Genomic DNA, 18,183 nt, shown 5'->3' with positions numbered 1-18,183 from the left:
GATCAATTCTTACGATTCTTAGAATTTAGACACGAATCGCACGTTAAGTAATCCAAAATAGGCACAATTCATCTAGCAAGCACCTAAACAAATAAACCAATTGAGTTTTAATTGAAGTTTGTTTAATTCTTTTCAGATAAATAATTATTTGAAATAAAATTTGCATTAGAAAAAAAAAGAAAATTTGGTGTGTATTCGAACCGGGGATTGTAAGATTGTTGAGAAAGGGTCTTATCGATTGAGCCACAGGGAGCTTATATTTTCCTTGTAAGCGAATATGGACCAATGAAAACGTCCTGAATGAATTTTTCAGCCAATCAGAGCTCTTTTTTGAAACAGATTCTTCTTTGTATTTATTTAAAATTCATTTACAAAATTTAAAAAAAAAATTAAATTAAATTAAATTCTATTTTTATGTCGTAATTTTAAATTATTAAATAGCATAAATTGTTTTAATATCAGAAGCTTTTTTTTCTCTATATTCCGGATAACACCCCTTACCCTCAAGCCGAAAAAAAAAACTTTTCAACTTCTCGAAAAATTCTCGTATATTTTTGTCAGTTTATTTTACTATGTATGTACAGATCACCCCTCCAAAAAAAAACTCGAAAGGCCAAGTTGGGAAATTATGAGTGAAAATACTAATTAAATACATATTCGTTAGTATGTGGGAATTATTTTAAACGTAAGCACACCATCCCCAAAATATTGATGCTTATAAATGAAATTAATTAAACACGAAGGGCACTTTGTTGGGAAAGTTGGAAATTATATACATTAAATTGGGGGTAGCAGAAGGAAAGCATGGTGAAATTACCTACCCTCCTCCCCACCCTTCGTTCACACACCCCCTTCAAAAGTACCCACATCACATGATAAAAGGGGTTTAGTGTCATACGGGGTTATTCTCCCTTCATAATGTGTAACGTACTTTCGCTCGAGAATCATGGGGTATTTTAGAATTTTCAGCGCATATTGGAAGGATATCTCCTCCGCATAATGTTTTGAAAGACGATCAAGTGTGGGGGTGTGAAAAGCTTTTTGCACACACACCCACACCACCCCCCAAAACCCAACTTTTCGCAGTGTTTATGCTGGAGTATAGTCCTCGTTTTTTTTGGGGGAGGTTCTCCCTTTGTGCGGCAAGAAACGAAGAGTTTGCCAAACACATCAGGCATCAACATCTCTTCGGAGGCGTGAGGGTGGTATTGGGAAAGGAATGGGGGGTGGAAAATGATTGATTTGCCATAAGTGGAGATTCATTTTGTGTCTCCAGTGGCACGTCACCATCAATGTCAATGCTAGAGGAGCCAAAAAAAAACGAAGACTATGAGGTGGAAATGTGTCCATTTCAGTGTGCGTGATGCGTATGGTCCTTTCTTTGTTTTTCCAAGAATAGCACGAGGAGGAAAATAGTCAGTGGAGGAATTTCTAAACCTGACTGAAATACGAAAGGATTTAATTTGTAAAGTTCTATTTAATATTTTTTTGTTTAATTAAATGTTGTAATTGATTCTAAAATTTTCAAATTGGGTGTAAAACTTTCGATTTTGAGTCTATTCGATTTTGAGAAATTTTGTTTTTAAAATCTATTAAAATACATATCTAATAAAATTGAAAAATTTTTTTTTTGAATTCTTTCCCTCACAAAATTGGTCAATTTATTAAAATTCAATTCTTTCCTTTTTATTTTTGAGAAATTAGTTAAAATAACTCCTTAAATCAATCAGATTTATCAAAATCAGCTCGTTAAATGTGAAAATTATAAATGTTTTATTATCAGTTTTGCTCGAAAAATCTTTTCGTAAAGTAATACGAAAAGAAAATTTATAGGGGAGACCGGGGTTAAAAAAGTCACTTAAAAGGGTTTAGAAAAAGCTCAAAATATCATATTTCCCAAATAGATAAAGCGAAATGTATAGCTCATTTCTTTAGGAAATTTACTGCCCTACAACTCTTTCTCAGATCATTTTGTTCTATCTAGCTAGGAAATATGATATTTTAGGCTTTTTCCAAACCCTTAAGTGACTTTATTAGCCCCGCTCTCCCCTAAATACGTTCAATTTAACCAATTTCGCTTAAAGAAAAAAAAACTTGTCAAAATCGGATCAGAGTTAAATTCTTTGTTTTCAAAGATGTGATCAATCCCATCCTATAACCCAGATAGGTCTATGAAACCATAGTTTATAAATGACCGTGCGTTAGCTTTAATATTGAATAGTAAACATATTAAGCCACCAACAACAAAAAACACAACAAAAACACTTTGATCGGCCAATTAATAAAATTGGATCAGAGTTAAATTCTTTTCAAGCTAAGCTAAAGTTATTTTTCATTGATTTATTAAAGATTTCTTTTAAAGTATCATTATTCTATTCCTATTTAAACATCTTTTTATTTTATAATATACGATTAAAAATTATTTTTAATTTTTTTTTGAATTTATCAAAATCCGTTTTTCGAACAAGAAACTGTATGAATTTTTAAAACAAGACTTTTATTTTTCATTTTATATCTTTTCTTAGAACAATGCAATTTTGAAAAGATTAGAAACAAATTAAATATTAGTTTGAAAAAGAAAATTTATCGAACTCTGATCTTTGAAAAATATTTCCGAAGATTCCTTCAATTTTTTTGGCACGTTTCTGGGCAGATAGAAGGTAAAACCACGAAAAATCCATCTCCTAAAAAAATCTGTGGTTGAAATGAGGCGACTTTTATGTCAAATTTTTACACAAATGACCTGAATTTTCTTCCACCGTTGGCCTTATGACGCCTCTAAATTGTGGATAAAATAACGAGAGAGGATTTTAAACATAGGGATTAGTCTTGGGGATTAGTTTTTTTTCCGTGACAACAAAAACACAACATCATCCATCTTCTGTACATACACAGCACAGTATGAATGTCTTTTTGACCGACTAAACCAGCAAAGTCCAACCCAAACAAATCCATCGATTACAACCCTTTACGGTCACGAATCCACCCACCTCCCCCATCTGCTTTCCACATTGAAAGCCTTTTCAGAAAGTGAAAAGCGTTCATTCTTCAAAGGACAACCTCTCTCCCCAAATAGAAGAGAGAATTTTCGTGACACACACACGACATTGAGTAATTATGGTTGATGGTATTAAGTTCCATGACACGCAGTTAAAATGGGGACGAAATTCCCAGCTTACATTTGTTCACTTTAGTGGAAAATTTACTGCGAAAATATTGTCGTATTTAACCTCCCCCATGCTGCAAAACTAACCCCTCAACACATGAAAAAATTCCCACACATCACGAGCTATTGTGAAATGGGGATTATTGATTGGGAAAACTCAAATTCTTTCACGTCTAATTGCTATTGACATACTTCTCCCAGCACTGCAAAAAAGAAAGAAAAATGTACGACCATACCCTAAAGGAAAATTTCATTCTATTTAGCCAGACACAATAAAGAAGAAAAATCATTCATCGCATTTGCAGAAAAAGCATGCAATCGTCGGTGGTAATTGAAGTGCATGGAATTTCATCAAATAGAAAATATAGAGGGTGTGGGGGGGGGGGTGGTGGTAAATTTGGGGTAGAAAAGTTCTTGACGTTTCCCCCGCACACGGGGTGGTTATATTGCCAAATATTGATTTTTCACTAAAACCCTCCCCTTGATACAGAAAATTTCATATTTGTCTTTTTTCTCCACCCTTGCGTTCTCATTTGCACGCTATGGCCCTTTCGATTTTCCCTGCGGTATTGAGCTTGAGGGGGGTGGAAAAAGATTGGATTTTCCTATCAATTCTCACTCAAGATGGAGTTATTTGATTAATTTTTAATTAACCTGACACATTTTTGCTCACAGTGAGAGAGAAAAAGTCATCAGACTTTTCTGTTTGAAAAAATCATGAGATAATTCATCCGCATATCGATTTTATTTGTATTCTTCAACCTCTGACATACTGCAGATGCACCCCGAAGGCCAGTAGCAGTGTGGAGGAAAATTCAGTTGAATTTCATGAGAAAATTCAGAAGGTTTTCAAAAGGAATCTTTGTGGGAAATATAATTGAAAAACTTTAAAATAATAATAATTTTTCAAATTCATTTTTGAATTATCTTATTCATTTTTTCCAAAGATTTTCTCTCGTGGACAATTCAGGGCTATTTCTTTTAAAAAGTAACGGAAACATTCAATCTAGATCTATTTTCTTTTTTTTCAATTAATATTTTAAATCAGAAAAAAAAATATTCAACGAAAAAAACTTTGATCAATTTGGGAATCGATCGCAGGAAATTTATCTTGGAAAGCGAGAATTCTAACCATTACTCTATTTATTTCCTGATTTTTCACTCAGGATTTTTCAAAATTCACATCTTAATACCAAATTTCAAACAAAAATATCTAAATTTTAAATTTTAAATAATCTAAAGTGCTTTTCCTAACGTTATTAGTGCATATGATGCAAAAAAGAACCCTAAAATGGCATTTATTTGCATTTTGAATTACTAATCTGGCTATGTGTGGACTAACTTTTCCTCCATTTGAATATTCATACATTTGATGAATTTATCTTACATGTGCTATATGCAATTGAAAGTTGATAAAAGCTTCTCGTATGAAAAAAAAAGAAGTATATTATATTCTCTCTTCTCTCAATGGGTGGGACACGTGATGTGATCTGATGGAGACACAAATCGTGGGTGAGCAGCTCGGAGAACAAGATGTGAATCTGAATTAGTTAAATATGTCCCATTTTCTCGGTGTCGTACTATGTGTGTGTTCTTTTTTGGTTTATGGGGTTCTTTTGATGATCCCTCATGTGTTCGACGTGTTGATTTCTTGCCACTCTCAATCACGTCGTCCATTTATTTTCTCTCCACATATTGCAAGAGGATTCTTGTCTGTTCTACATTTATTTGCATTATTTCGTACAAGAACTTTACTAAATGTCTTTGTAGATGCATTTTTTACATTTTTGCTGTAGGATTATTTTAAATGTATGATTTTGGTAACTACCCCCAGGAACCTTCGTTTCTCTGTATCATATGTCTATTATTCTTGATATGGAAACAGTTGACAGAGGTTAAACTTCATGATTATTTATTGCTGTGAGAGAAGAGAAATTTAGGCAGAATCAACAGAAAAATTTGTGAATTGTCACTACTGAGCAGGTTAACATTCCTTAAAAAAATCATTTTTAAAGGGTTTTTAAAATTCGAAGAGGATCTGTGTTAAATTTTTAAGGAATTTCGATCGTTTAAAATACAAATTGGCAACGATAAATTCATGATTTATCAATTAGATCGGTTATAGTTTATTCTGTAAAACATTAGGAGATTTGAGGTTATGGTTATTATCCTACTTTATGATTTTAGAGTTGAGTTCCTCGAGTTCCTCAAATGAAAATGATTAAAAACGATTTGATATAAAGAGAGAATAAACTTAACTATCAATATAGTTAATCAGACTAAGCGCCATTTTTAACGCATCAACTAAAATAATAAATCTTGAGTTTAAATCAAACTTAACCTCAAAATTGTTTTTCGTCTTATTCTTATCAGTCAAACAAATAACCTGATAAAAAATCATTAAAAAAATTAATTTGCTCGAAAAGGGCTTAAAAATAAAATAGAATCGTGTTTTTTCGATATATTTTGCAAATAAAAAAAAAGCTTTTCAAAAATTTTCGGCTCTACATATACTCTGAGTCTGAAGCCTTCTTCAGGTCCACGAGAAATAAAATTTATCGACCCAAAAACGAATTCAACGACAAATTAGAATCCTCCCACTGAACGTATATAGTTAGTGTGGAAGATGCGCGAGGATTTGGGTGAATAATAACTTTTTTGTGAGACGAAGAGGGATTGCAAGAGTGTTTACGAGGTGAAAGATGATGCGACATAAAGTATATTCTATTAATGTGCGCGCCTATGTTAATGCCATTCACATCGTCAATTAGCACTGTGTCCTTGCTCTGGCTTTTTATTGCATTTAATTACCCACGATGAATTTGGAAATCACGTTTCTCCCTTGGCATTGGGGGGTGGTGGGTGCCTTCTATTCTTCGGTGTGTGTGGTAAATTGAAAAAGTTTATTCGTCACAGGTGGTGTGTGTGTAGTTTTTCTTCAGGTGGCAAGCCAAGACAAATCGTTACATCTTCCCATCCTCCCAACTTTGTGTGTGGTGACCCTGACCGTATCAAATAAAATTCACCTCACCCGGTGGGTGGGGAGGGGGAGGCTAAAACATCAGGGCAAAGGAGCATACCTACCTACAAAGAAAAAAACATCATTTGCCGGGGTGGGGGTACAATCACAAAGCTCTGAGGTGATTCGTGCGATTTGGAGAAAAAAAGTTTTCCTCACACATAAAGCTCGGTATAATGAACTTTTATCACTTGCCCTTTCCCCCCGTTGTGACTTGTGTAGGTGGATGTGTATTTTTTTTCAACTTTCATGGGGGCGTGTGCCGGAGAAAAGTGGAAAAATATTCGATGGGGTCCACAATGAATAGAGAGTAGCAATTTTAAGAGGGGCGGTGGTGAGGAATGAGAGATGAAATCTCACGAGAATTTGTTCCGAATCGATAAGTTTGAAAAACTTGATTTATTGACTATTTACACAAGCAAGATGCCGCGCAAAGCGATGGTTTTGCTGTGGGGGTGGTGTTTGAGGTATTTTTATTTAACCCTATTTTCCCTTTGTGTTCAAGACCATTCCATGTGAGGGGTTGTTTATTGTGAAAATTTAAGGACTTGTTTTGGTATTTTTGTAAATAAAAAATTATAGTTTTATTTTATTTTGTTTCGATACATTTTTATTTGTTAAAAAGGCCTCGCGTCTTTGTATTTCGTGAGCCCCCTGATTTTGTGAAAATCTTTTTTACATATTTCGTGTATTTGTGCATGAAGCAAATGCTTTAATGCTTCATTGCCTCTATACAGAACGTCATTCAAATTGATCTGCCGTTTGTTCTGAGCTAATAGACATAAATTGATAAAGAATAATCAAATAAAGCATATAAGCATATGCTTCATGCAGCAAAATAACTAAAATAAGGTACAATGGAGGCGTAGTTTATGTATTTATTAGAAAATCTCTTCCTAGCTAATGTAGGTTGAAAATTTAAAAATCTAAAAGGACATTCTGGAATATTTTAGATTCTCCGTAATATTTCTTTTTTTTTTTACATTTCGTTTCTATAAGAGCCTCAAAGTGAATAAACTCCTTCCCCAAATATGAAATGAATTTAAAGATAAGCAATAAATTATGGAACGTAGTAAAACGAAATATTTTTTCTTGAATGAATTGTCATATCAAAGTTTTAAAAGCTCAATAAAATAATCAAAAATGTAATAAAGTTCTTTTGCCATATTTTTATCTACTTGTAATTGGGTTTTAAAGTTTGATCAATAAAGATGACCAAGTTGATATTATTTTATTAAATTGCACCACCCTTTTTTGTAATCTTTATTGATGATTTAAATGAAATTGCTTTTAATATGTTACTGGGGCTGTAATAAAGATAGGAAACATTGTAAATTTTAATAAAAAATTACATTAAAAAATAAAACATTTCAATTCAAATTTAAGTTCCTCATTCAAAGAAAATTGTTTATTTTAAACTTTCCAAGAGATTCTTATATCAGTAAATCGTAAAGCTTTCAATTCGACAACCATCTATTGTTTTATGAGCATTTTAATTAAACTTTCAAATATTTGTTTCAAAAAGTTTTCTATGAGACTTATTAAAGTTTAGAAAACTCAAAATGAAATGAAAATAATCACAAAATTAGCTTATTGTTGTTTGAAATTCAAATAATGCATAATTTTGACGAATTTTCCGTGCACAATAAATCATATAATTATCACACCGTACGCGGGTAAAGTATTGTTGCATTGACAAGCCCTTTCTTCCATGCGGCTTCTCACGCGTGGTGATTTTTCTTCTATATACGTGTGTAGGTAGAAGGCAAAAAAAAAATCACAGCTAAAAAGGGCCAAATTGTGTGTATATAAATCGACAGTAGCGCGCGATAGAATAAGTGTGGTTTGCATAAATTTAACCCAATGATAGCATTGTTTATTGTGTCACATGGAGCGCGCAAAGGAAAAAGAATAAGATAATGAAAATGCAAACATTCCACAAAGGAGACCTTAATCGTTTTTTTTTTTGCATTCGCAAAATCACTTCTTCAACACTTCAATGCGCGGGAGGTTTATTTTTTTAACTGCACAAATATACATAATTCTTATGCGGGGGGAGGAATGCAATTAAAAATGCAAATATTTTACTTGAGATTGTCTAGAAGAGAGTACTCGCTGCAGTGCGCGTGCGATAAAAGAAAGTAAAGAAGAAAAAAAAACTCACATAATCTGTGGCCTTTTTTAATGAATCATAAATTGTGAATTTATATTGCACACAGAGATCCAAGAGGAATTTTGGGTTGAGGAGAATTTTATTTTATCACATACAGATTCATGCAAAAATTTGTGAAACTTCCTCTCTTGCTCGGGAAATGCTGAATGGGGGTTTTTTGGGTGATTAATCTTTGTTAAATTCAGTGAATATTCATAAAATGGGGTGAATAGGATCACTGATAAAAAAATCAGATTTTTCTGTGTGAAAATAATCTAGACAACACGTAGGTAATTTTGTATAAAATCGAGGAACTACTACTAAGTCTATCATCTTATTGAGAATGATATTCTGTGCAACATATCCCAATTTCAGGCTCTCTAGCTGCCTTGAAAGGGAAAATATCGCAGAAAATCGATTTTGAGCATTTTTTGACATTCTTCAAGATGGCCGCCTGATTCTTTCACTACCTCTGACTTAAAAAATGTGCTTTAATGGATTATTAATTGATTTGGTGACGAAAAATCTGACTAAACAATACTAAATATGAGGCTTGAAAACGCCATTTGAAAAAAAAAAAAGATGGCGGTCATTTTGAAAATACATCATGACAATTACCTTTTGTCTCCTGAAAACAAATCTACCATGGGAATTTTGAAGTAATTGAACTTCCCTACACACAGATGACATATATCACGATATGTTAAATAGATTTTAGTTCTGTAGCTATAAAAAAAAGTCGAATTGGCCACGGTGGCCAGCAAAATTCTCCAAGGGTTAAAATTGATTAAATAATCGAAAAATCTTCGAATACTCGTAAATTCTACGAAAACTTGAAAAATCTTAAAATTCAACGATTTTTTTTACCTCCATTGATCATATTCATCCCATGTATGATAGATTAAATTGTCTCTCACAAAACAAAATTAAAAAATCAGCAATTTCCTTCGATTAAATATTGAATAAATCATTTTAATATCTCTAAATATTCTTCTAGATTTGAGCTTTAATTCTTTAATTTTTCCCAAAGCATGTGTTTCACAAATTTTATGTAGGATCTGTATTTAAAAAAAAAACTACGAAATAAATAGGAAAAAAAGTAGTTTAATGGTACTCACATCGTATGACTTTAGTTTGCTGTAAACTTGATCTGTTGATACGAGGTAGACCACCCCGAGGGGGAGGAGGGAGATTGTGGCGAATACAAAGAAACATCTCTTCACAATGCGACAGTGGTACCTGGTTGTTTTCATGAATGATGCTTCCACTCAGGTGTCAATTGATTCATGAAAAAACTTCTTCGTTGGATGTTAATTGAAAATTCTTGAACTCCTTTGGATGAGAAAACAAATTAATTTTCTTCACCCATTGCGTGATTCTTTTGGGTTTGTTTTTTTTCTTTTGGAAGACAAAATTATCTTAAAGTTGAATGTTTTTTTCCTTTAAAATTTCATGCAAATTGCCCGATATTTTCCACTCGCAACAGAGCTTTTTTTTTGGAGGGGAATTCGTGCACACAAGACTCACTGAATTTTGCACCACTCTGTTTGTCTTTGATGTAATTTGAGTATGAAGGAGGAAGAAGAGAAAAAAAACAAGAGCTGGAGCACCTCACAAGATAGCCGCGCCGTACTCAACGTGTTTCCATGGGGGCCCGAAATTTCCACCGTGTGATGCTCTTGAATGTTTTGAGATGCTAATTTTCACAAATCGATTTTAACAACGCCCGGTGTGTACGTCCACATATAAGCAAATAGACATTAAATATTATTCTCCGCAACAATCTTCCGTCTTGTGGGGAATTTTTTTTCTCTCAGTGTGTCTGCTACTGCGGCGCTTTTTGGCCTTACAGACCACGTAACTTTTTTATCGGGCAATTTAAATGTTCCCAAATGGAATTCATTTGAATTGGACGTTCCCCGCATCAATTCCCAATCATAATCAATTTCACTGATTTTGCCTCCACAAATGGGGTTTCTGTACACACAATTATATTATACTTGAAATAAAATTCAATTGAACTTGTTCTTCATTCACTCCACATGAGCTTCACTTGCCATTCACGTGATATCCACACTATTCTTTTATTTATTTATTTATTTCCTCATCAAACTTACAATCCTCGCGTATTTGTTGCGAAAGCTCTCCCTTTTTTTCAAAGAAGAATTCTAAATTCGTCCAGGAAAAAGTTCTAAATGGTTCTTAATGTTGTAAATTATTCTTTTTTTTTTTTTGGAAAATTAAAATTCTCACTCAAATATCGCGCGATATTTTCTAATCAATCACAGACAAATTACGAAGGGAAATTTTCTTTTTTTTATACAAAAGTGTGATAAAATCCCACTTCTTGCAGACACAAATGGTGAATGTCGCGTTTGGTCGGCGGATCGTTGAGAACTGAACCACAAATATTGTGTGGGGAAGTGAGGAGTCGCGCCCCATGCTCTCTCTCACAGAAGAAGCTATGTGTTTGTGTGTGTTTTTCGCCAATTTTCAAATGCGGGAAACTTCGAGAGAGAGAGAGAGGCGCTCTCTTACAGCAAAGGGGCGCGCTCTCACGAAGTATTTTTCATTCACGACGACGCACAAATTGCCCCAAAGTCACGAGACTTTCGTGTTTTCCGCCAATTTTCACATGTATGTGCTGGAATTTTTCTTTTTGGAGGAAAAGCCCCATAAAGGGAGAGATTAATTAACAATTGGAATAAAATTAAAGACTCCTTTTCCTCTGTTCTTGGGCTTTCGGCAATAAATTCAAACACCTCATGTGCATGAATTACAAAAATTAGTGAAGGAAAATGTAGCGTGGAAATGCGGGGGTTGTTCCAACGTTAAAGCCCACACGGGGGTGGCTATGCAATGGCAATCAACAGTGTTTGATAGGAGAATTGGGGGCATGTTTAGGGGCTGGAGACAATAAATTACATGTCAAAGATCACTGGGAATGATCTTTGTTTTATTTTTGAATATTTTACAATTTATTTAAGAGTTCAGTTTGAATAATATTCTTAAGATTCTTTTAGAATTCTTTATGTTTGGGATTAATGAATTCCAACTATCAAGTACAAAAAATACTAAAATCGAATACAAAGAGCTGAGACTAATCAAAACTGAGCGCAAATTAAAATAAATCAGTCTTATTTCAATTCAAACTGAATATTTGAATTGAAATGTTAAATATTTTCGTAGAATTATAAAATTTGTAAAAAAAATGAATTACAGCCTGAAGAAGGAAGTAAATTTAGCGAAATGTCGAAAAAAATCAATAGATGGCGTACGTCAATACGCAATTCTGACAGATCTGACAATTCTTCCATAGAATATTAGAAAAAATGAAAGGAAATATTTTTTTAAACGTATAATTAATATTATTATTATTATAATCTGATATTTTAAATTCTCAAATAATTTTTGTTTCAAGTTTAAATTTAAATTAAAAGTTCTTGCTAAACATACCTATTCTTTGCTACTCTTTAGTTTGAATTGAAATGAAGCAGATTTAGCTCAATTTGCGTTCAGTTTTGATTAATATGAGCAACATTCATTTATTATTCTTTTCTTTAGCTCTTTGTATTCAATTTTAGTATTTTTTGTACTAACTTTTATATCGGGGTTTATTAATCATTTTGTTTTAATTGAAAAATTGTTCAAAATCGGTCAAACTTCGAGTCAAGAGATCCGATTTTGACAACTGTCTAAACGAAATTTTGAAAATAGGGATGGTTCTTTTAAATTTAATAGCCTTATTGTGAAATATTCTAATTTGTTACTGATTTGTTAGCTTTTCGAAGAGTCATAGTTTCGTTAAAATCCCAGAACTGTCACAACTATCAAAATTACAGAAAACTATCAAATCTGTTAAAATCATAAGAATGTCAAAATTGGCATAATTCAACAACTGTCAGTTATGTCAGAATCACACAACTGTCAAATTAGCACTGTCAACTATCGGAATTATTTTTCTCACATTTGACTTTATTTCTTTATGGTAATTTTTTAATTTCCATCTCTTTCTATATCTAACGTTAATGAAAAAACCGTTAAGAATGTTTTTCTTTGAATTTTCTACGCCTCCATACGCCTCATATCTGTGTAATAAATGCACTGTGCTCTTGCATAGATTTGCAATGATGTAATTAATGCCGCACTGAAGGAAGGAAAATTGTGGGGGAAAATTTTGCATTGCAGCCCTCATTGAGTGGGTCGATTTAGATGTGGAGCGCATGTCCTATTGACACAGATTTTCCACCCTCTCACCCCATGTGTGTATGTGTGTGTGTGAAGGGGTAAAGGTCTTCCTGTGAGAGAGAGAGTTCTTCTTTTGTGGAGGAGTATGAGCGACCTACCAACCTACCACCCCTTAGCATTTCTCTAGTTTATTGGGTAATGTCTCGAGAATTCTGCCCCCTTTTTGCCGCTTCCTTCCTGCCGTAGAGAAATCATAAACAATTTACCGTGGACCGAAATCATGCTCTAGGGGAGACAGGGGGGTGCGGGTGGCATGATGCGCATAATGTTGATGCTTTTATTGGGGTCATCATTGCTGGACAATATTGTAACGTTTATTTCCTATTAATAGGTAGATAAATAGATTTTTCTAGGTGCTCCCAGCACTTCCGCACGTGGAAATGGGGTTTGGGGAAATTTATTGCTAATAAATTTTGTATATTGCGGGTGGGTGGACTTTTTTTTCATTGTTATGTTTATCCCCCACACACACAGAGGGTTGAGGGTGGGAATGTGAGAGAGCAAAGAAGAATTTCAATTATGCAGGAACATTATGACTTGGGGGGATTCTGCAGGACAAATTGTTTGGCGGAAAATTGATAATTTCTCGGGGAATATGACGTGAATGGCGAGAGCGTGGAGTTTTATTGCTTTCGCTTTATTTTGAAAATGCCAAGAATGAGGGAAATTAACTTTTTTTGTGGGTCTTCTCTTTATTCCTCCTCCATGGAGTTATTCGCTAAATCATCTTTTATGCCCATAATCCATTTTTAATGTCCATTTGGACACATTTTAAATGTTCTTCAGCGCCCTGGTGTGTCTTCCGTGGAAGAAGCAATAAATTCCTTTATTGCACACTTAACGACTTTTCAATCATATAAAACCTTCCGCTTTGAATGCAGAGATCAAATTCGATATATATTAATGTTAAATTTATTTATCTTCTTATTTATTTCGATTTTTAACCCATTTCAGATTATTCTTTTGCTTTATTTTAAGTAATTTTGATGAAATCTGAGGGGAATTTTGCTCATTTTCTTATGAAGTTTTAGTTAAAATGTCTGACTTAGTTTAAAAAAAATAATAAGAAGAATTAGAAGTAATTTCTGATTGGTTGAAAAACCTGGGAAGAGCTCTTATTGGTTAATTCTTGCTGAATTCTATTATCCTATTTGTTGAATTTTTCGTTGCAAAGTTGATTTGAATGGCAAACCAAGAATTTTGAGGTTATGTATATTCTAAGAAACCTAACCTCAATCATGAAATTGCTCTTTAACGTATAGAAAATTCATCTAGTTTCAACATTTATTTAAGTTCTTAAACTTTCTTTGTTATTCAAAGGTTATTTCCACAAATTTTCATTAAAATCGGTTCGATGAATTTCCATAAATTCAGGTTGTTTTCGAAAAAAATCAGGCGCCATTTTGCAAATTTTTAAAATAATTTCCTATTTATTAAGAAAAGAAAAGGAATGAAGTCAAGCAGATTAGGGAAGAAAATACGAAAATATAGCCTAAAAGTCTGTGAAGTGTTAGAAAAGCAGCAAATGTCATAAAAGGGTTAAATGTTTGGTTAAATCAACTACTGAGCTTGATAGAGAAATATTTTATAGAATTTTTTGGTAATAAATATATTCCAAAATCTCATTAGATTCATAATTTATCGAATTATTCTTTAATTTGTTTAATTTCCTGGATTTCCTTATTTAGGGATCAAGGTCAAACGTAAAAATCTCTGAAAATCGACCTATTTACGTTTGTTAATGTAATTTAAAGACAATTAAACTAATAAAACGCGTATTATAGTATTTTCTTTTTGTCTGAGACTGGAAGGTAATATAAAACAATTCTCACTGAATCATCAGCAGCGTGAAAATCTTGAAGCTCATTTATTCACCATGAAAGCTCAAATAGACGTATCCATTGGCAAACAAGTACCCTCCATCCATGTTATTTGCTGCTGCAGAAAAAAAGAGCGGTGCAAAGCAAAAAGCAAGAGCTATGCAGTATTGTTGGAGGGATCAGGAAAATGTGTGGGAAATTGTGTTTCCGTATCCGGTGTGTGAATGACGGTGGAGGAAAAAAATCCACCCTACTGTTCCACCAATCGAGTACCAGGGAGCTTTGAAATTTTCCGTGCTTTTGTGCGGCACATTGTTGGAAGAAGATAATACCATCGAATGGAGTCGCAATGCAGATTCGAACTGTTGTGAAGCTTTTTCCCACCCCCTCAACCTCCCTGTGTACGCTCTGTGCCTCCCAACCACCCCCAATTGGAGTACTCTCTCTCTCTCTCTCCCTCTCTGTGTGTGCTATGCTCCGTCAAGAAGTATACACAAACACAGGATATCGTGATTTGTTTGCTGAATAAATATTCAAATGGAGATTTACGTGAATAGTGGATGAAAGGTGTTGTATTTTATTCAATATACACACAGCATACCCACACACATCTCCTCTGGGATAAATTGCACTCAAACATGCTCGTGGGTGTTGGGTTTGGATGTGGGAGCATCGTTAGATTAATTGATAGACAATTCCGTGTAGCGGAAATAATTCCCTAATCGACAATTATCGATGATTCTCGGAAATTCTCATCATCTACATTTATTTGTTTTTCTCCAATTTCCCATTCAGCAAAATGTGCAAAGAAAAATCGCAAATGGAAATTTGCAAAATTGTTGTCTACCAGCTTCGCATGCACACATTTTACTGGCACAGTGAGTTGGGTGATACACGTGGAAAAATGTGTGAGTTTTCTAATGGAAGAACAGAGTTGTCTGTGTTTATAGATTAAAGATAATGCGAAGAAGGATTTTTAATTTTTATTCTTTAAACTGTATAAATTTTCTATAAATCTGAATAAATTTTTTAAATGAGAAATTCTAAATTAAAATTAACTATTTTGATATTTATAAATATTTCTTAGCAGGAAAAATATGAAAATATCGCGAATAATTGGCGAATTTGTATGGAGGCTATATAGGGACAAGTAAGGACTAATAGGTATAGGGATTTTAAAAGGGCTTAAAATGTTTTATTCATAACACATATTTTAGAACATTAGAATCCATTATCTAATCATTTAGTAGAAAAAAAGGTGCAAATTTCATGAAAAAATAGCGAATTTGTATGGAAAACGTATTAGGAAATGAGTAAGGGTTAGTAGTATTTTGTTAGATTACAATATCAGATTATACTGATAAGTTCTAACGTGGTTTATTAACGTGTTTGCTCCGGCCTTTGTCAGTTGATTTTTATCTTTTTTAACCAGAAATTAAAAAGAAAAGAAAATTCTATTTTGTGCTTCTAGAGCTTTAGACTCCCTACGAGATTCCCTCAGAGTGGTTATGGGGAGAGTTTTTATTGTATTAAAAAAATAAATATTATCGGGCTATATCAATTCCGTATTTTGGCTCGTTCTTTGAGAAAAAAAAACGTTCATAATTTCTTTGGTATTGTTTATTAGATTTTGAGGATATTAGTATCAGTTTTACAAGGGGTGGTGAATTAACCGAATCTTGGCGTAAAATTCAAACATTTTCGAAGATTTTCATTCAGATAAATACCTCAGGCATTTTTAAGTTGATAAAATATTCAAAAATTCTGCTTTAAAGCCTTGACTTGGTAATCTTTCTATGCAAGATTTTTCTTGCAAAGGCTTTAAACTATAGTGTGAAAATAATAATAATTTATTTATTTATATTTTCACGTTTTCCAGAGCATTCGGCCCCGTTCATTTAACTGACGAAAAATACGGAAAATTATTATTGTTTCTACACGTCGGAAAATCACTTCTTTTTATAATCTGAAATTTCTAAACTGTTCTCATTCCGATTTTAACAATTTTATAAAAATCATTTAAAAGGCTTTTTTTCTGTTGCTCTTTTATGTTTAAAAACTCTTGCAAAATAATTCTAAAACTCTCTTTTTACTTATTAAAATTAATGTCAAATCTCAAATAATTTATCTATATGAAAATTGTTGATCAACTCTGATAGTTGGAGGCACTACAAAAGATCCCTCAATAGTTTTTTTCTTTCTTTCGGCTCCCCAGACGACGTGTAGCACTCAATGTGCGACCATGGTTGGCAAATGCCCAATTAGATCGTCTCAACTATGAATTCAAATTGTACAAAATTAGAAATGATTCCTGCACATTTGAGAATGTTGATGAACTATTCGACTGTGAGGAGCCATCCTATGCAAATGCCTGTGATTTCCAGCACGATTGGATGCCATTTGAGGTAAAATTATTTTGCTTCTTGCAACCCTAAATGTGCCGCAAGGAGGGAGTAGTTTTCCTTTGAATGCTCTCCTCTTGTAAATGTTTTCTCTGTAAAGAATTCCCGCAACTTTCAATGCACAGGAAAATAATCTCCAACCGGGTTTGTCGGCACTTCTTGTGGCAAACATCCACGTAATGGACTTCTCCAGGATTTCAATGTACAAATTCACTGTGTATGTGCGGTATGAGATTAGCCAAGCGGATGGGAGGGTGTGGGAGCTTCAGCTGATGGCGGGTGAGGTGGAAATTACACCCCAAATTTTCTTCAGGCCTCTCTTCCAGACGGAACTCCGGGAGAGGAAGTTTCGTGAGTATTACGAGTGTTTTGATTGTATTTGCCGTGCTGATGATTGCCCCCTCATAAGTCGGTTGTATTTGCTTTTTTTCTATCTCTACGACGTTGGGAAGAGCTTTGCGCGTTTTTTTTTGCCTTCTTTGCCTTCTTTGAATCTTAAAGGTGAAGATGTTTTCTGCAGAAGAAAATTGATTTTCTTGTGAATTTATTTATTTCTTGGATTGCATTTCTCGCAGAAATGTTGATTTAGTGAAATTGCATACATTTAGGCGCAAAGTGATAATGAATTAATTAGAGGGAAAGACTGAAGATTATCCTTAAGTAATTAAAATAATTATAAGAATTGTTCAAAATGATTTTTTCCCGGTTTTCTGTGCTCATTTACTCACTACCAAATTGCCCCTAAAAGTATGCAAATAACCGAATTTATAACTAAAGAATAATAAAATGTAAAAGAAATATTTTCTTATCGAAAATTTTGAAGAGTCTTCACGAAAAATTCCATTCATAAACACCAAAAAGAACAGCGCAACGGAAAGAAATAAAATTCAGACAAATTTTGATTGATTTAGATTGATAAGGTTGAATCATGTGGTCTACCTTCTTTTCAGTTTATCGCGATTTTCTAGCAATCGCCTCGACTTCATCGTACCAAGTTATCCACATTGAGGGTACGAGTGAGATAAGTCGTCGATTCAATTGCTTTTTGATGGAGAACCTGAAATTCCAGAGAGTTTCCCTGCCGGAGACTTTTGTGGCGGATGCGTCATCGGCACCCATCATGGATGAAGCCATGGAGGTGTCGGTACGCGAGGATGTGGAAATGAGGGATGATTCACGTTTTATGGGCACCGGTATGTTTGGCAATCAAACAAGACCAACAGCGACTTTTTATCAGCAAGATGATTTCTGGAGAGGAGCGCTGATTAGGGTCAAAGAGATCAATAAATTCAAGCTCATGCTGAAGGTTTATATGAGGTGAGTTTGTTTGTTTTTTGCTGCTGCTGCTTCTAATTGAACAGGAAAAGGTAAATTCA

The 18,183-nt window shown here is 33.7% G+C and overlaps 3 protein-coding genes across 5 annotated transcripts in view; 2 read left to right on the top strand and 1 right to left on the bottom strand.

Moving 5' to 3' along the window:
- LOC129792958 (carbohydrate sulfotransferase 11) overlaps positions 1-10,738 on the bottom strand; it is a 30,343-nt gene extending 19,605 nt beyond the window's left edge. The window contains exons 1-2 of one of the 3 annotated variants that reach the window (XM_055832455.1): positions 10,455-10,736; positions 9,456-9,669 (exon numbers count right to left, since the gene is read on the bottom strand). In XM_055832455.1, the coding sequence (XP_055688430.1) occupies positions 9,456-9,590 (135 nt within the window). In that variant the 5' untranslated portion in view covers positions 9,591-9,669; positions 10,455-10,736. Of the gene's footprint in view, positions 1-9,455 lie in introns of all 3 variants that reach the window. The other 2 variants (XM_055832454.1, XM_055832453.1) reach the window with 2 other exon arrangements.
- The window catches only part of LOC129792945 (beta-1,3-galactosyltransferase 5), a 1,144,668-nt gene that overhangs the window by 244,084 nt on the left and 882,401 nt on the right, over positions 1-18,183 (top strand). The gene's annotated exons all lie outside the window — the stretch shown is intronic.
- The window catches only part of LOC129792919 (uncharacterized), a 39,566-nt gene that overhangs the window by 20,680 nt on the left and 703 nt on the right, over positions 1-18,183 (top strand). Inside the window, exons 4-6 of the mRNA XM_055832332.1 lie at positions 16,621-16,810; positions 16,933-17,158; positions 17,758-18,124. Of these exons, the coding sequence (XP_055688307.1) occupies positions 16,621-16,810; positions 16,933-17,158; positions 17,758-18,124 (783 nt within the window). The remainder of the gene's footprint in view (positions 1-16,620; positions 16,811-16,932; positions 17,159-17,757; positions 18,125-18,183) is intronic.

The sequence above is a fragment of the Lutzomyia longipalpis genome, chromosome 3 (genome assembly GCF_024334085.1).
Source record: "Lutzomyia longipalpis isolate SR_M1_2022 chromosome 3, ASM2433408v1".
In the NCBI taxonomy this organism is placed as follows: Eukaryota; Metazoa; Arthropoda; class Insecta; order Diptera; family Psychodidae; genus Lutzomyia; species Lutzomyia longipalpis.
Note: the sequence above shows the minus strand (reverse complement) of the source record. Positions and strands in the feature narration are given on the sequence as shown.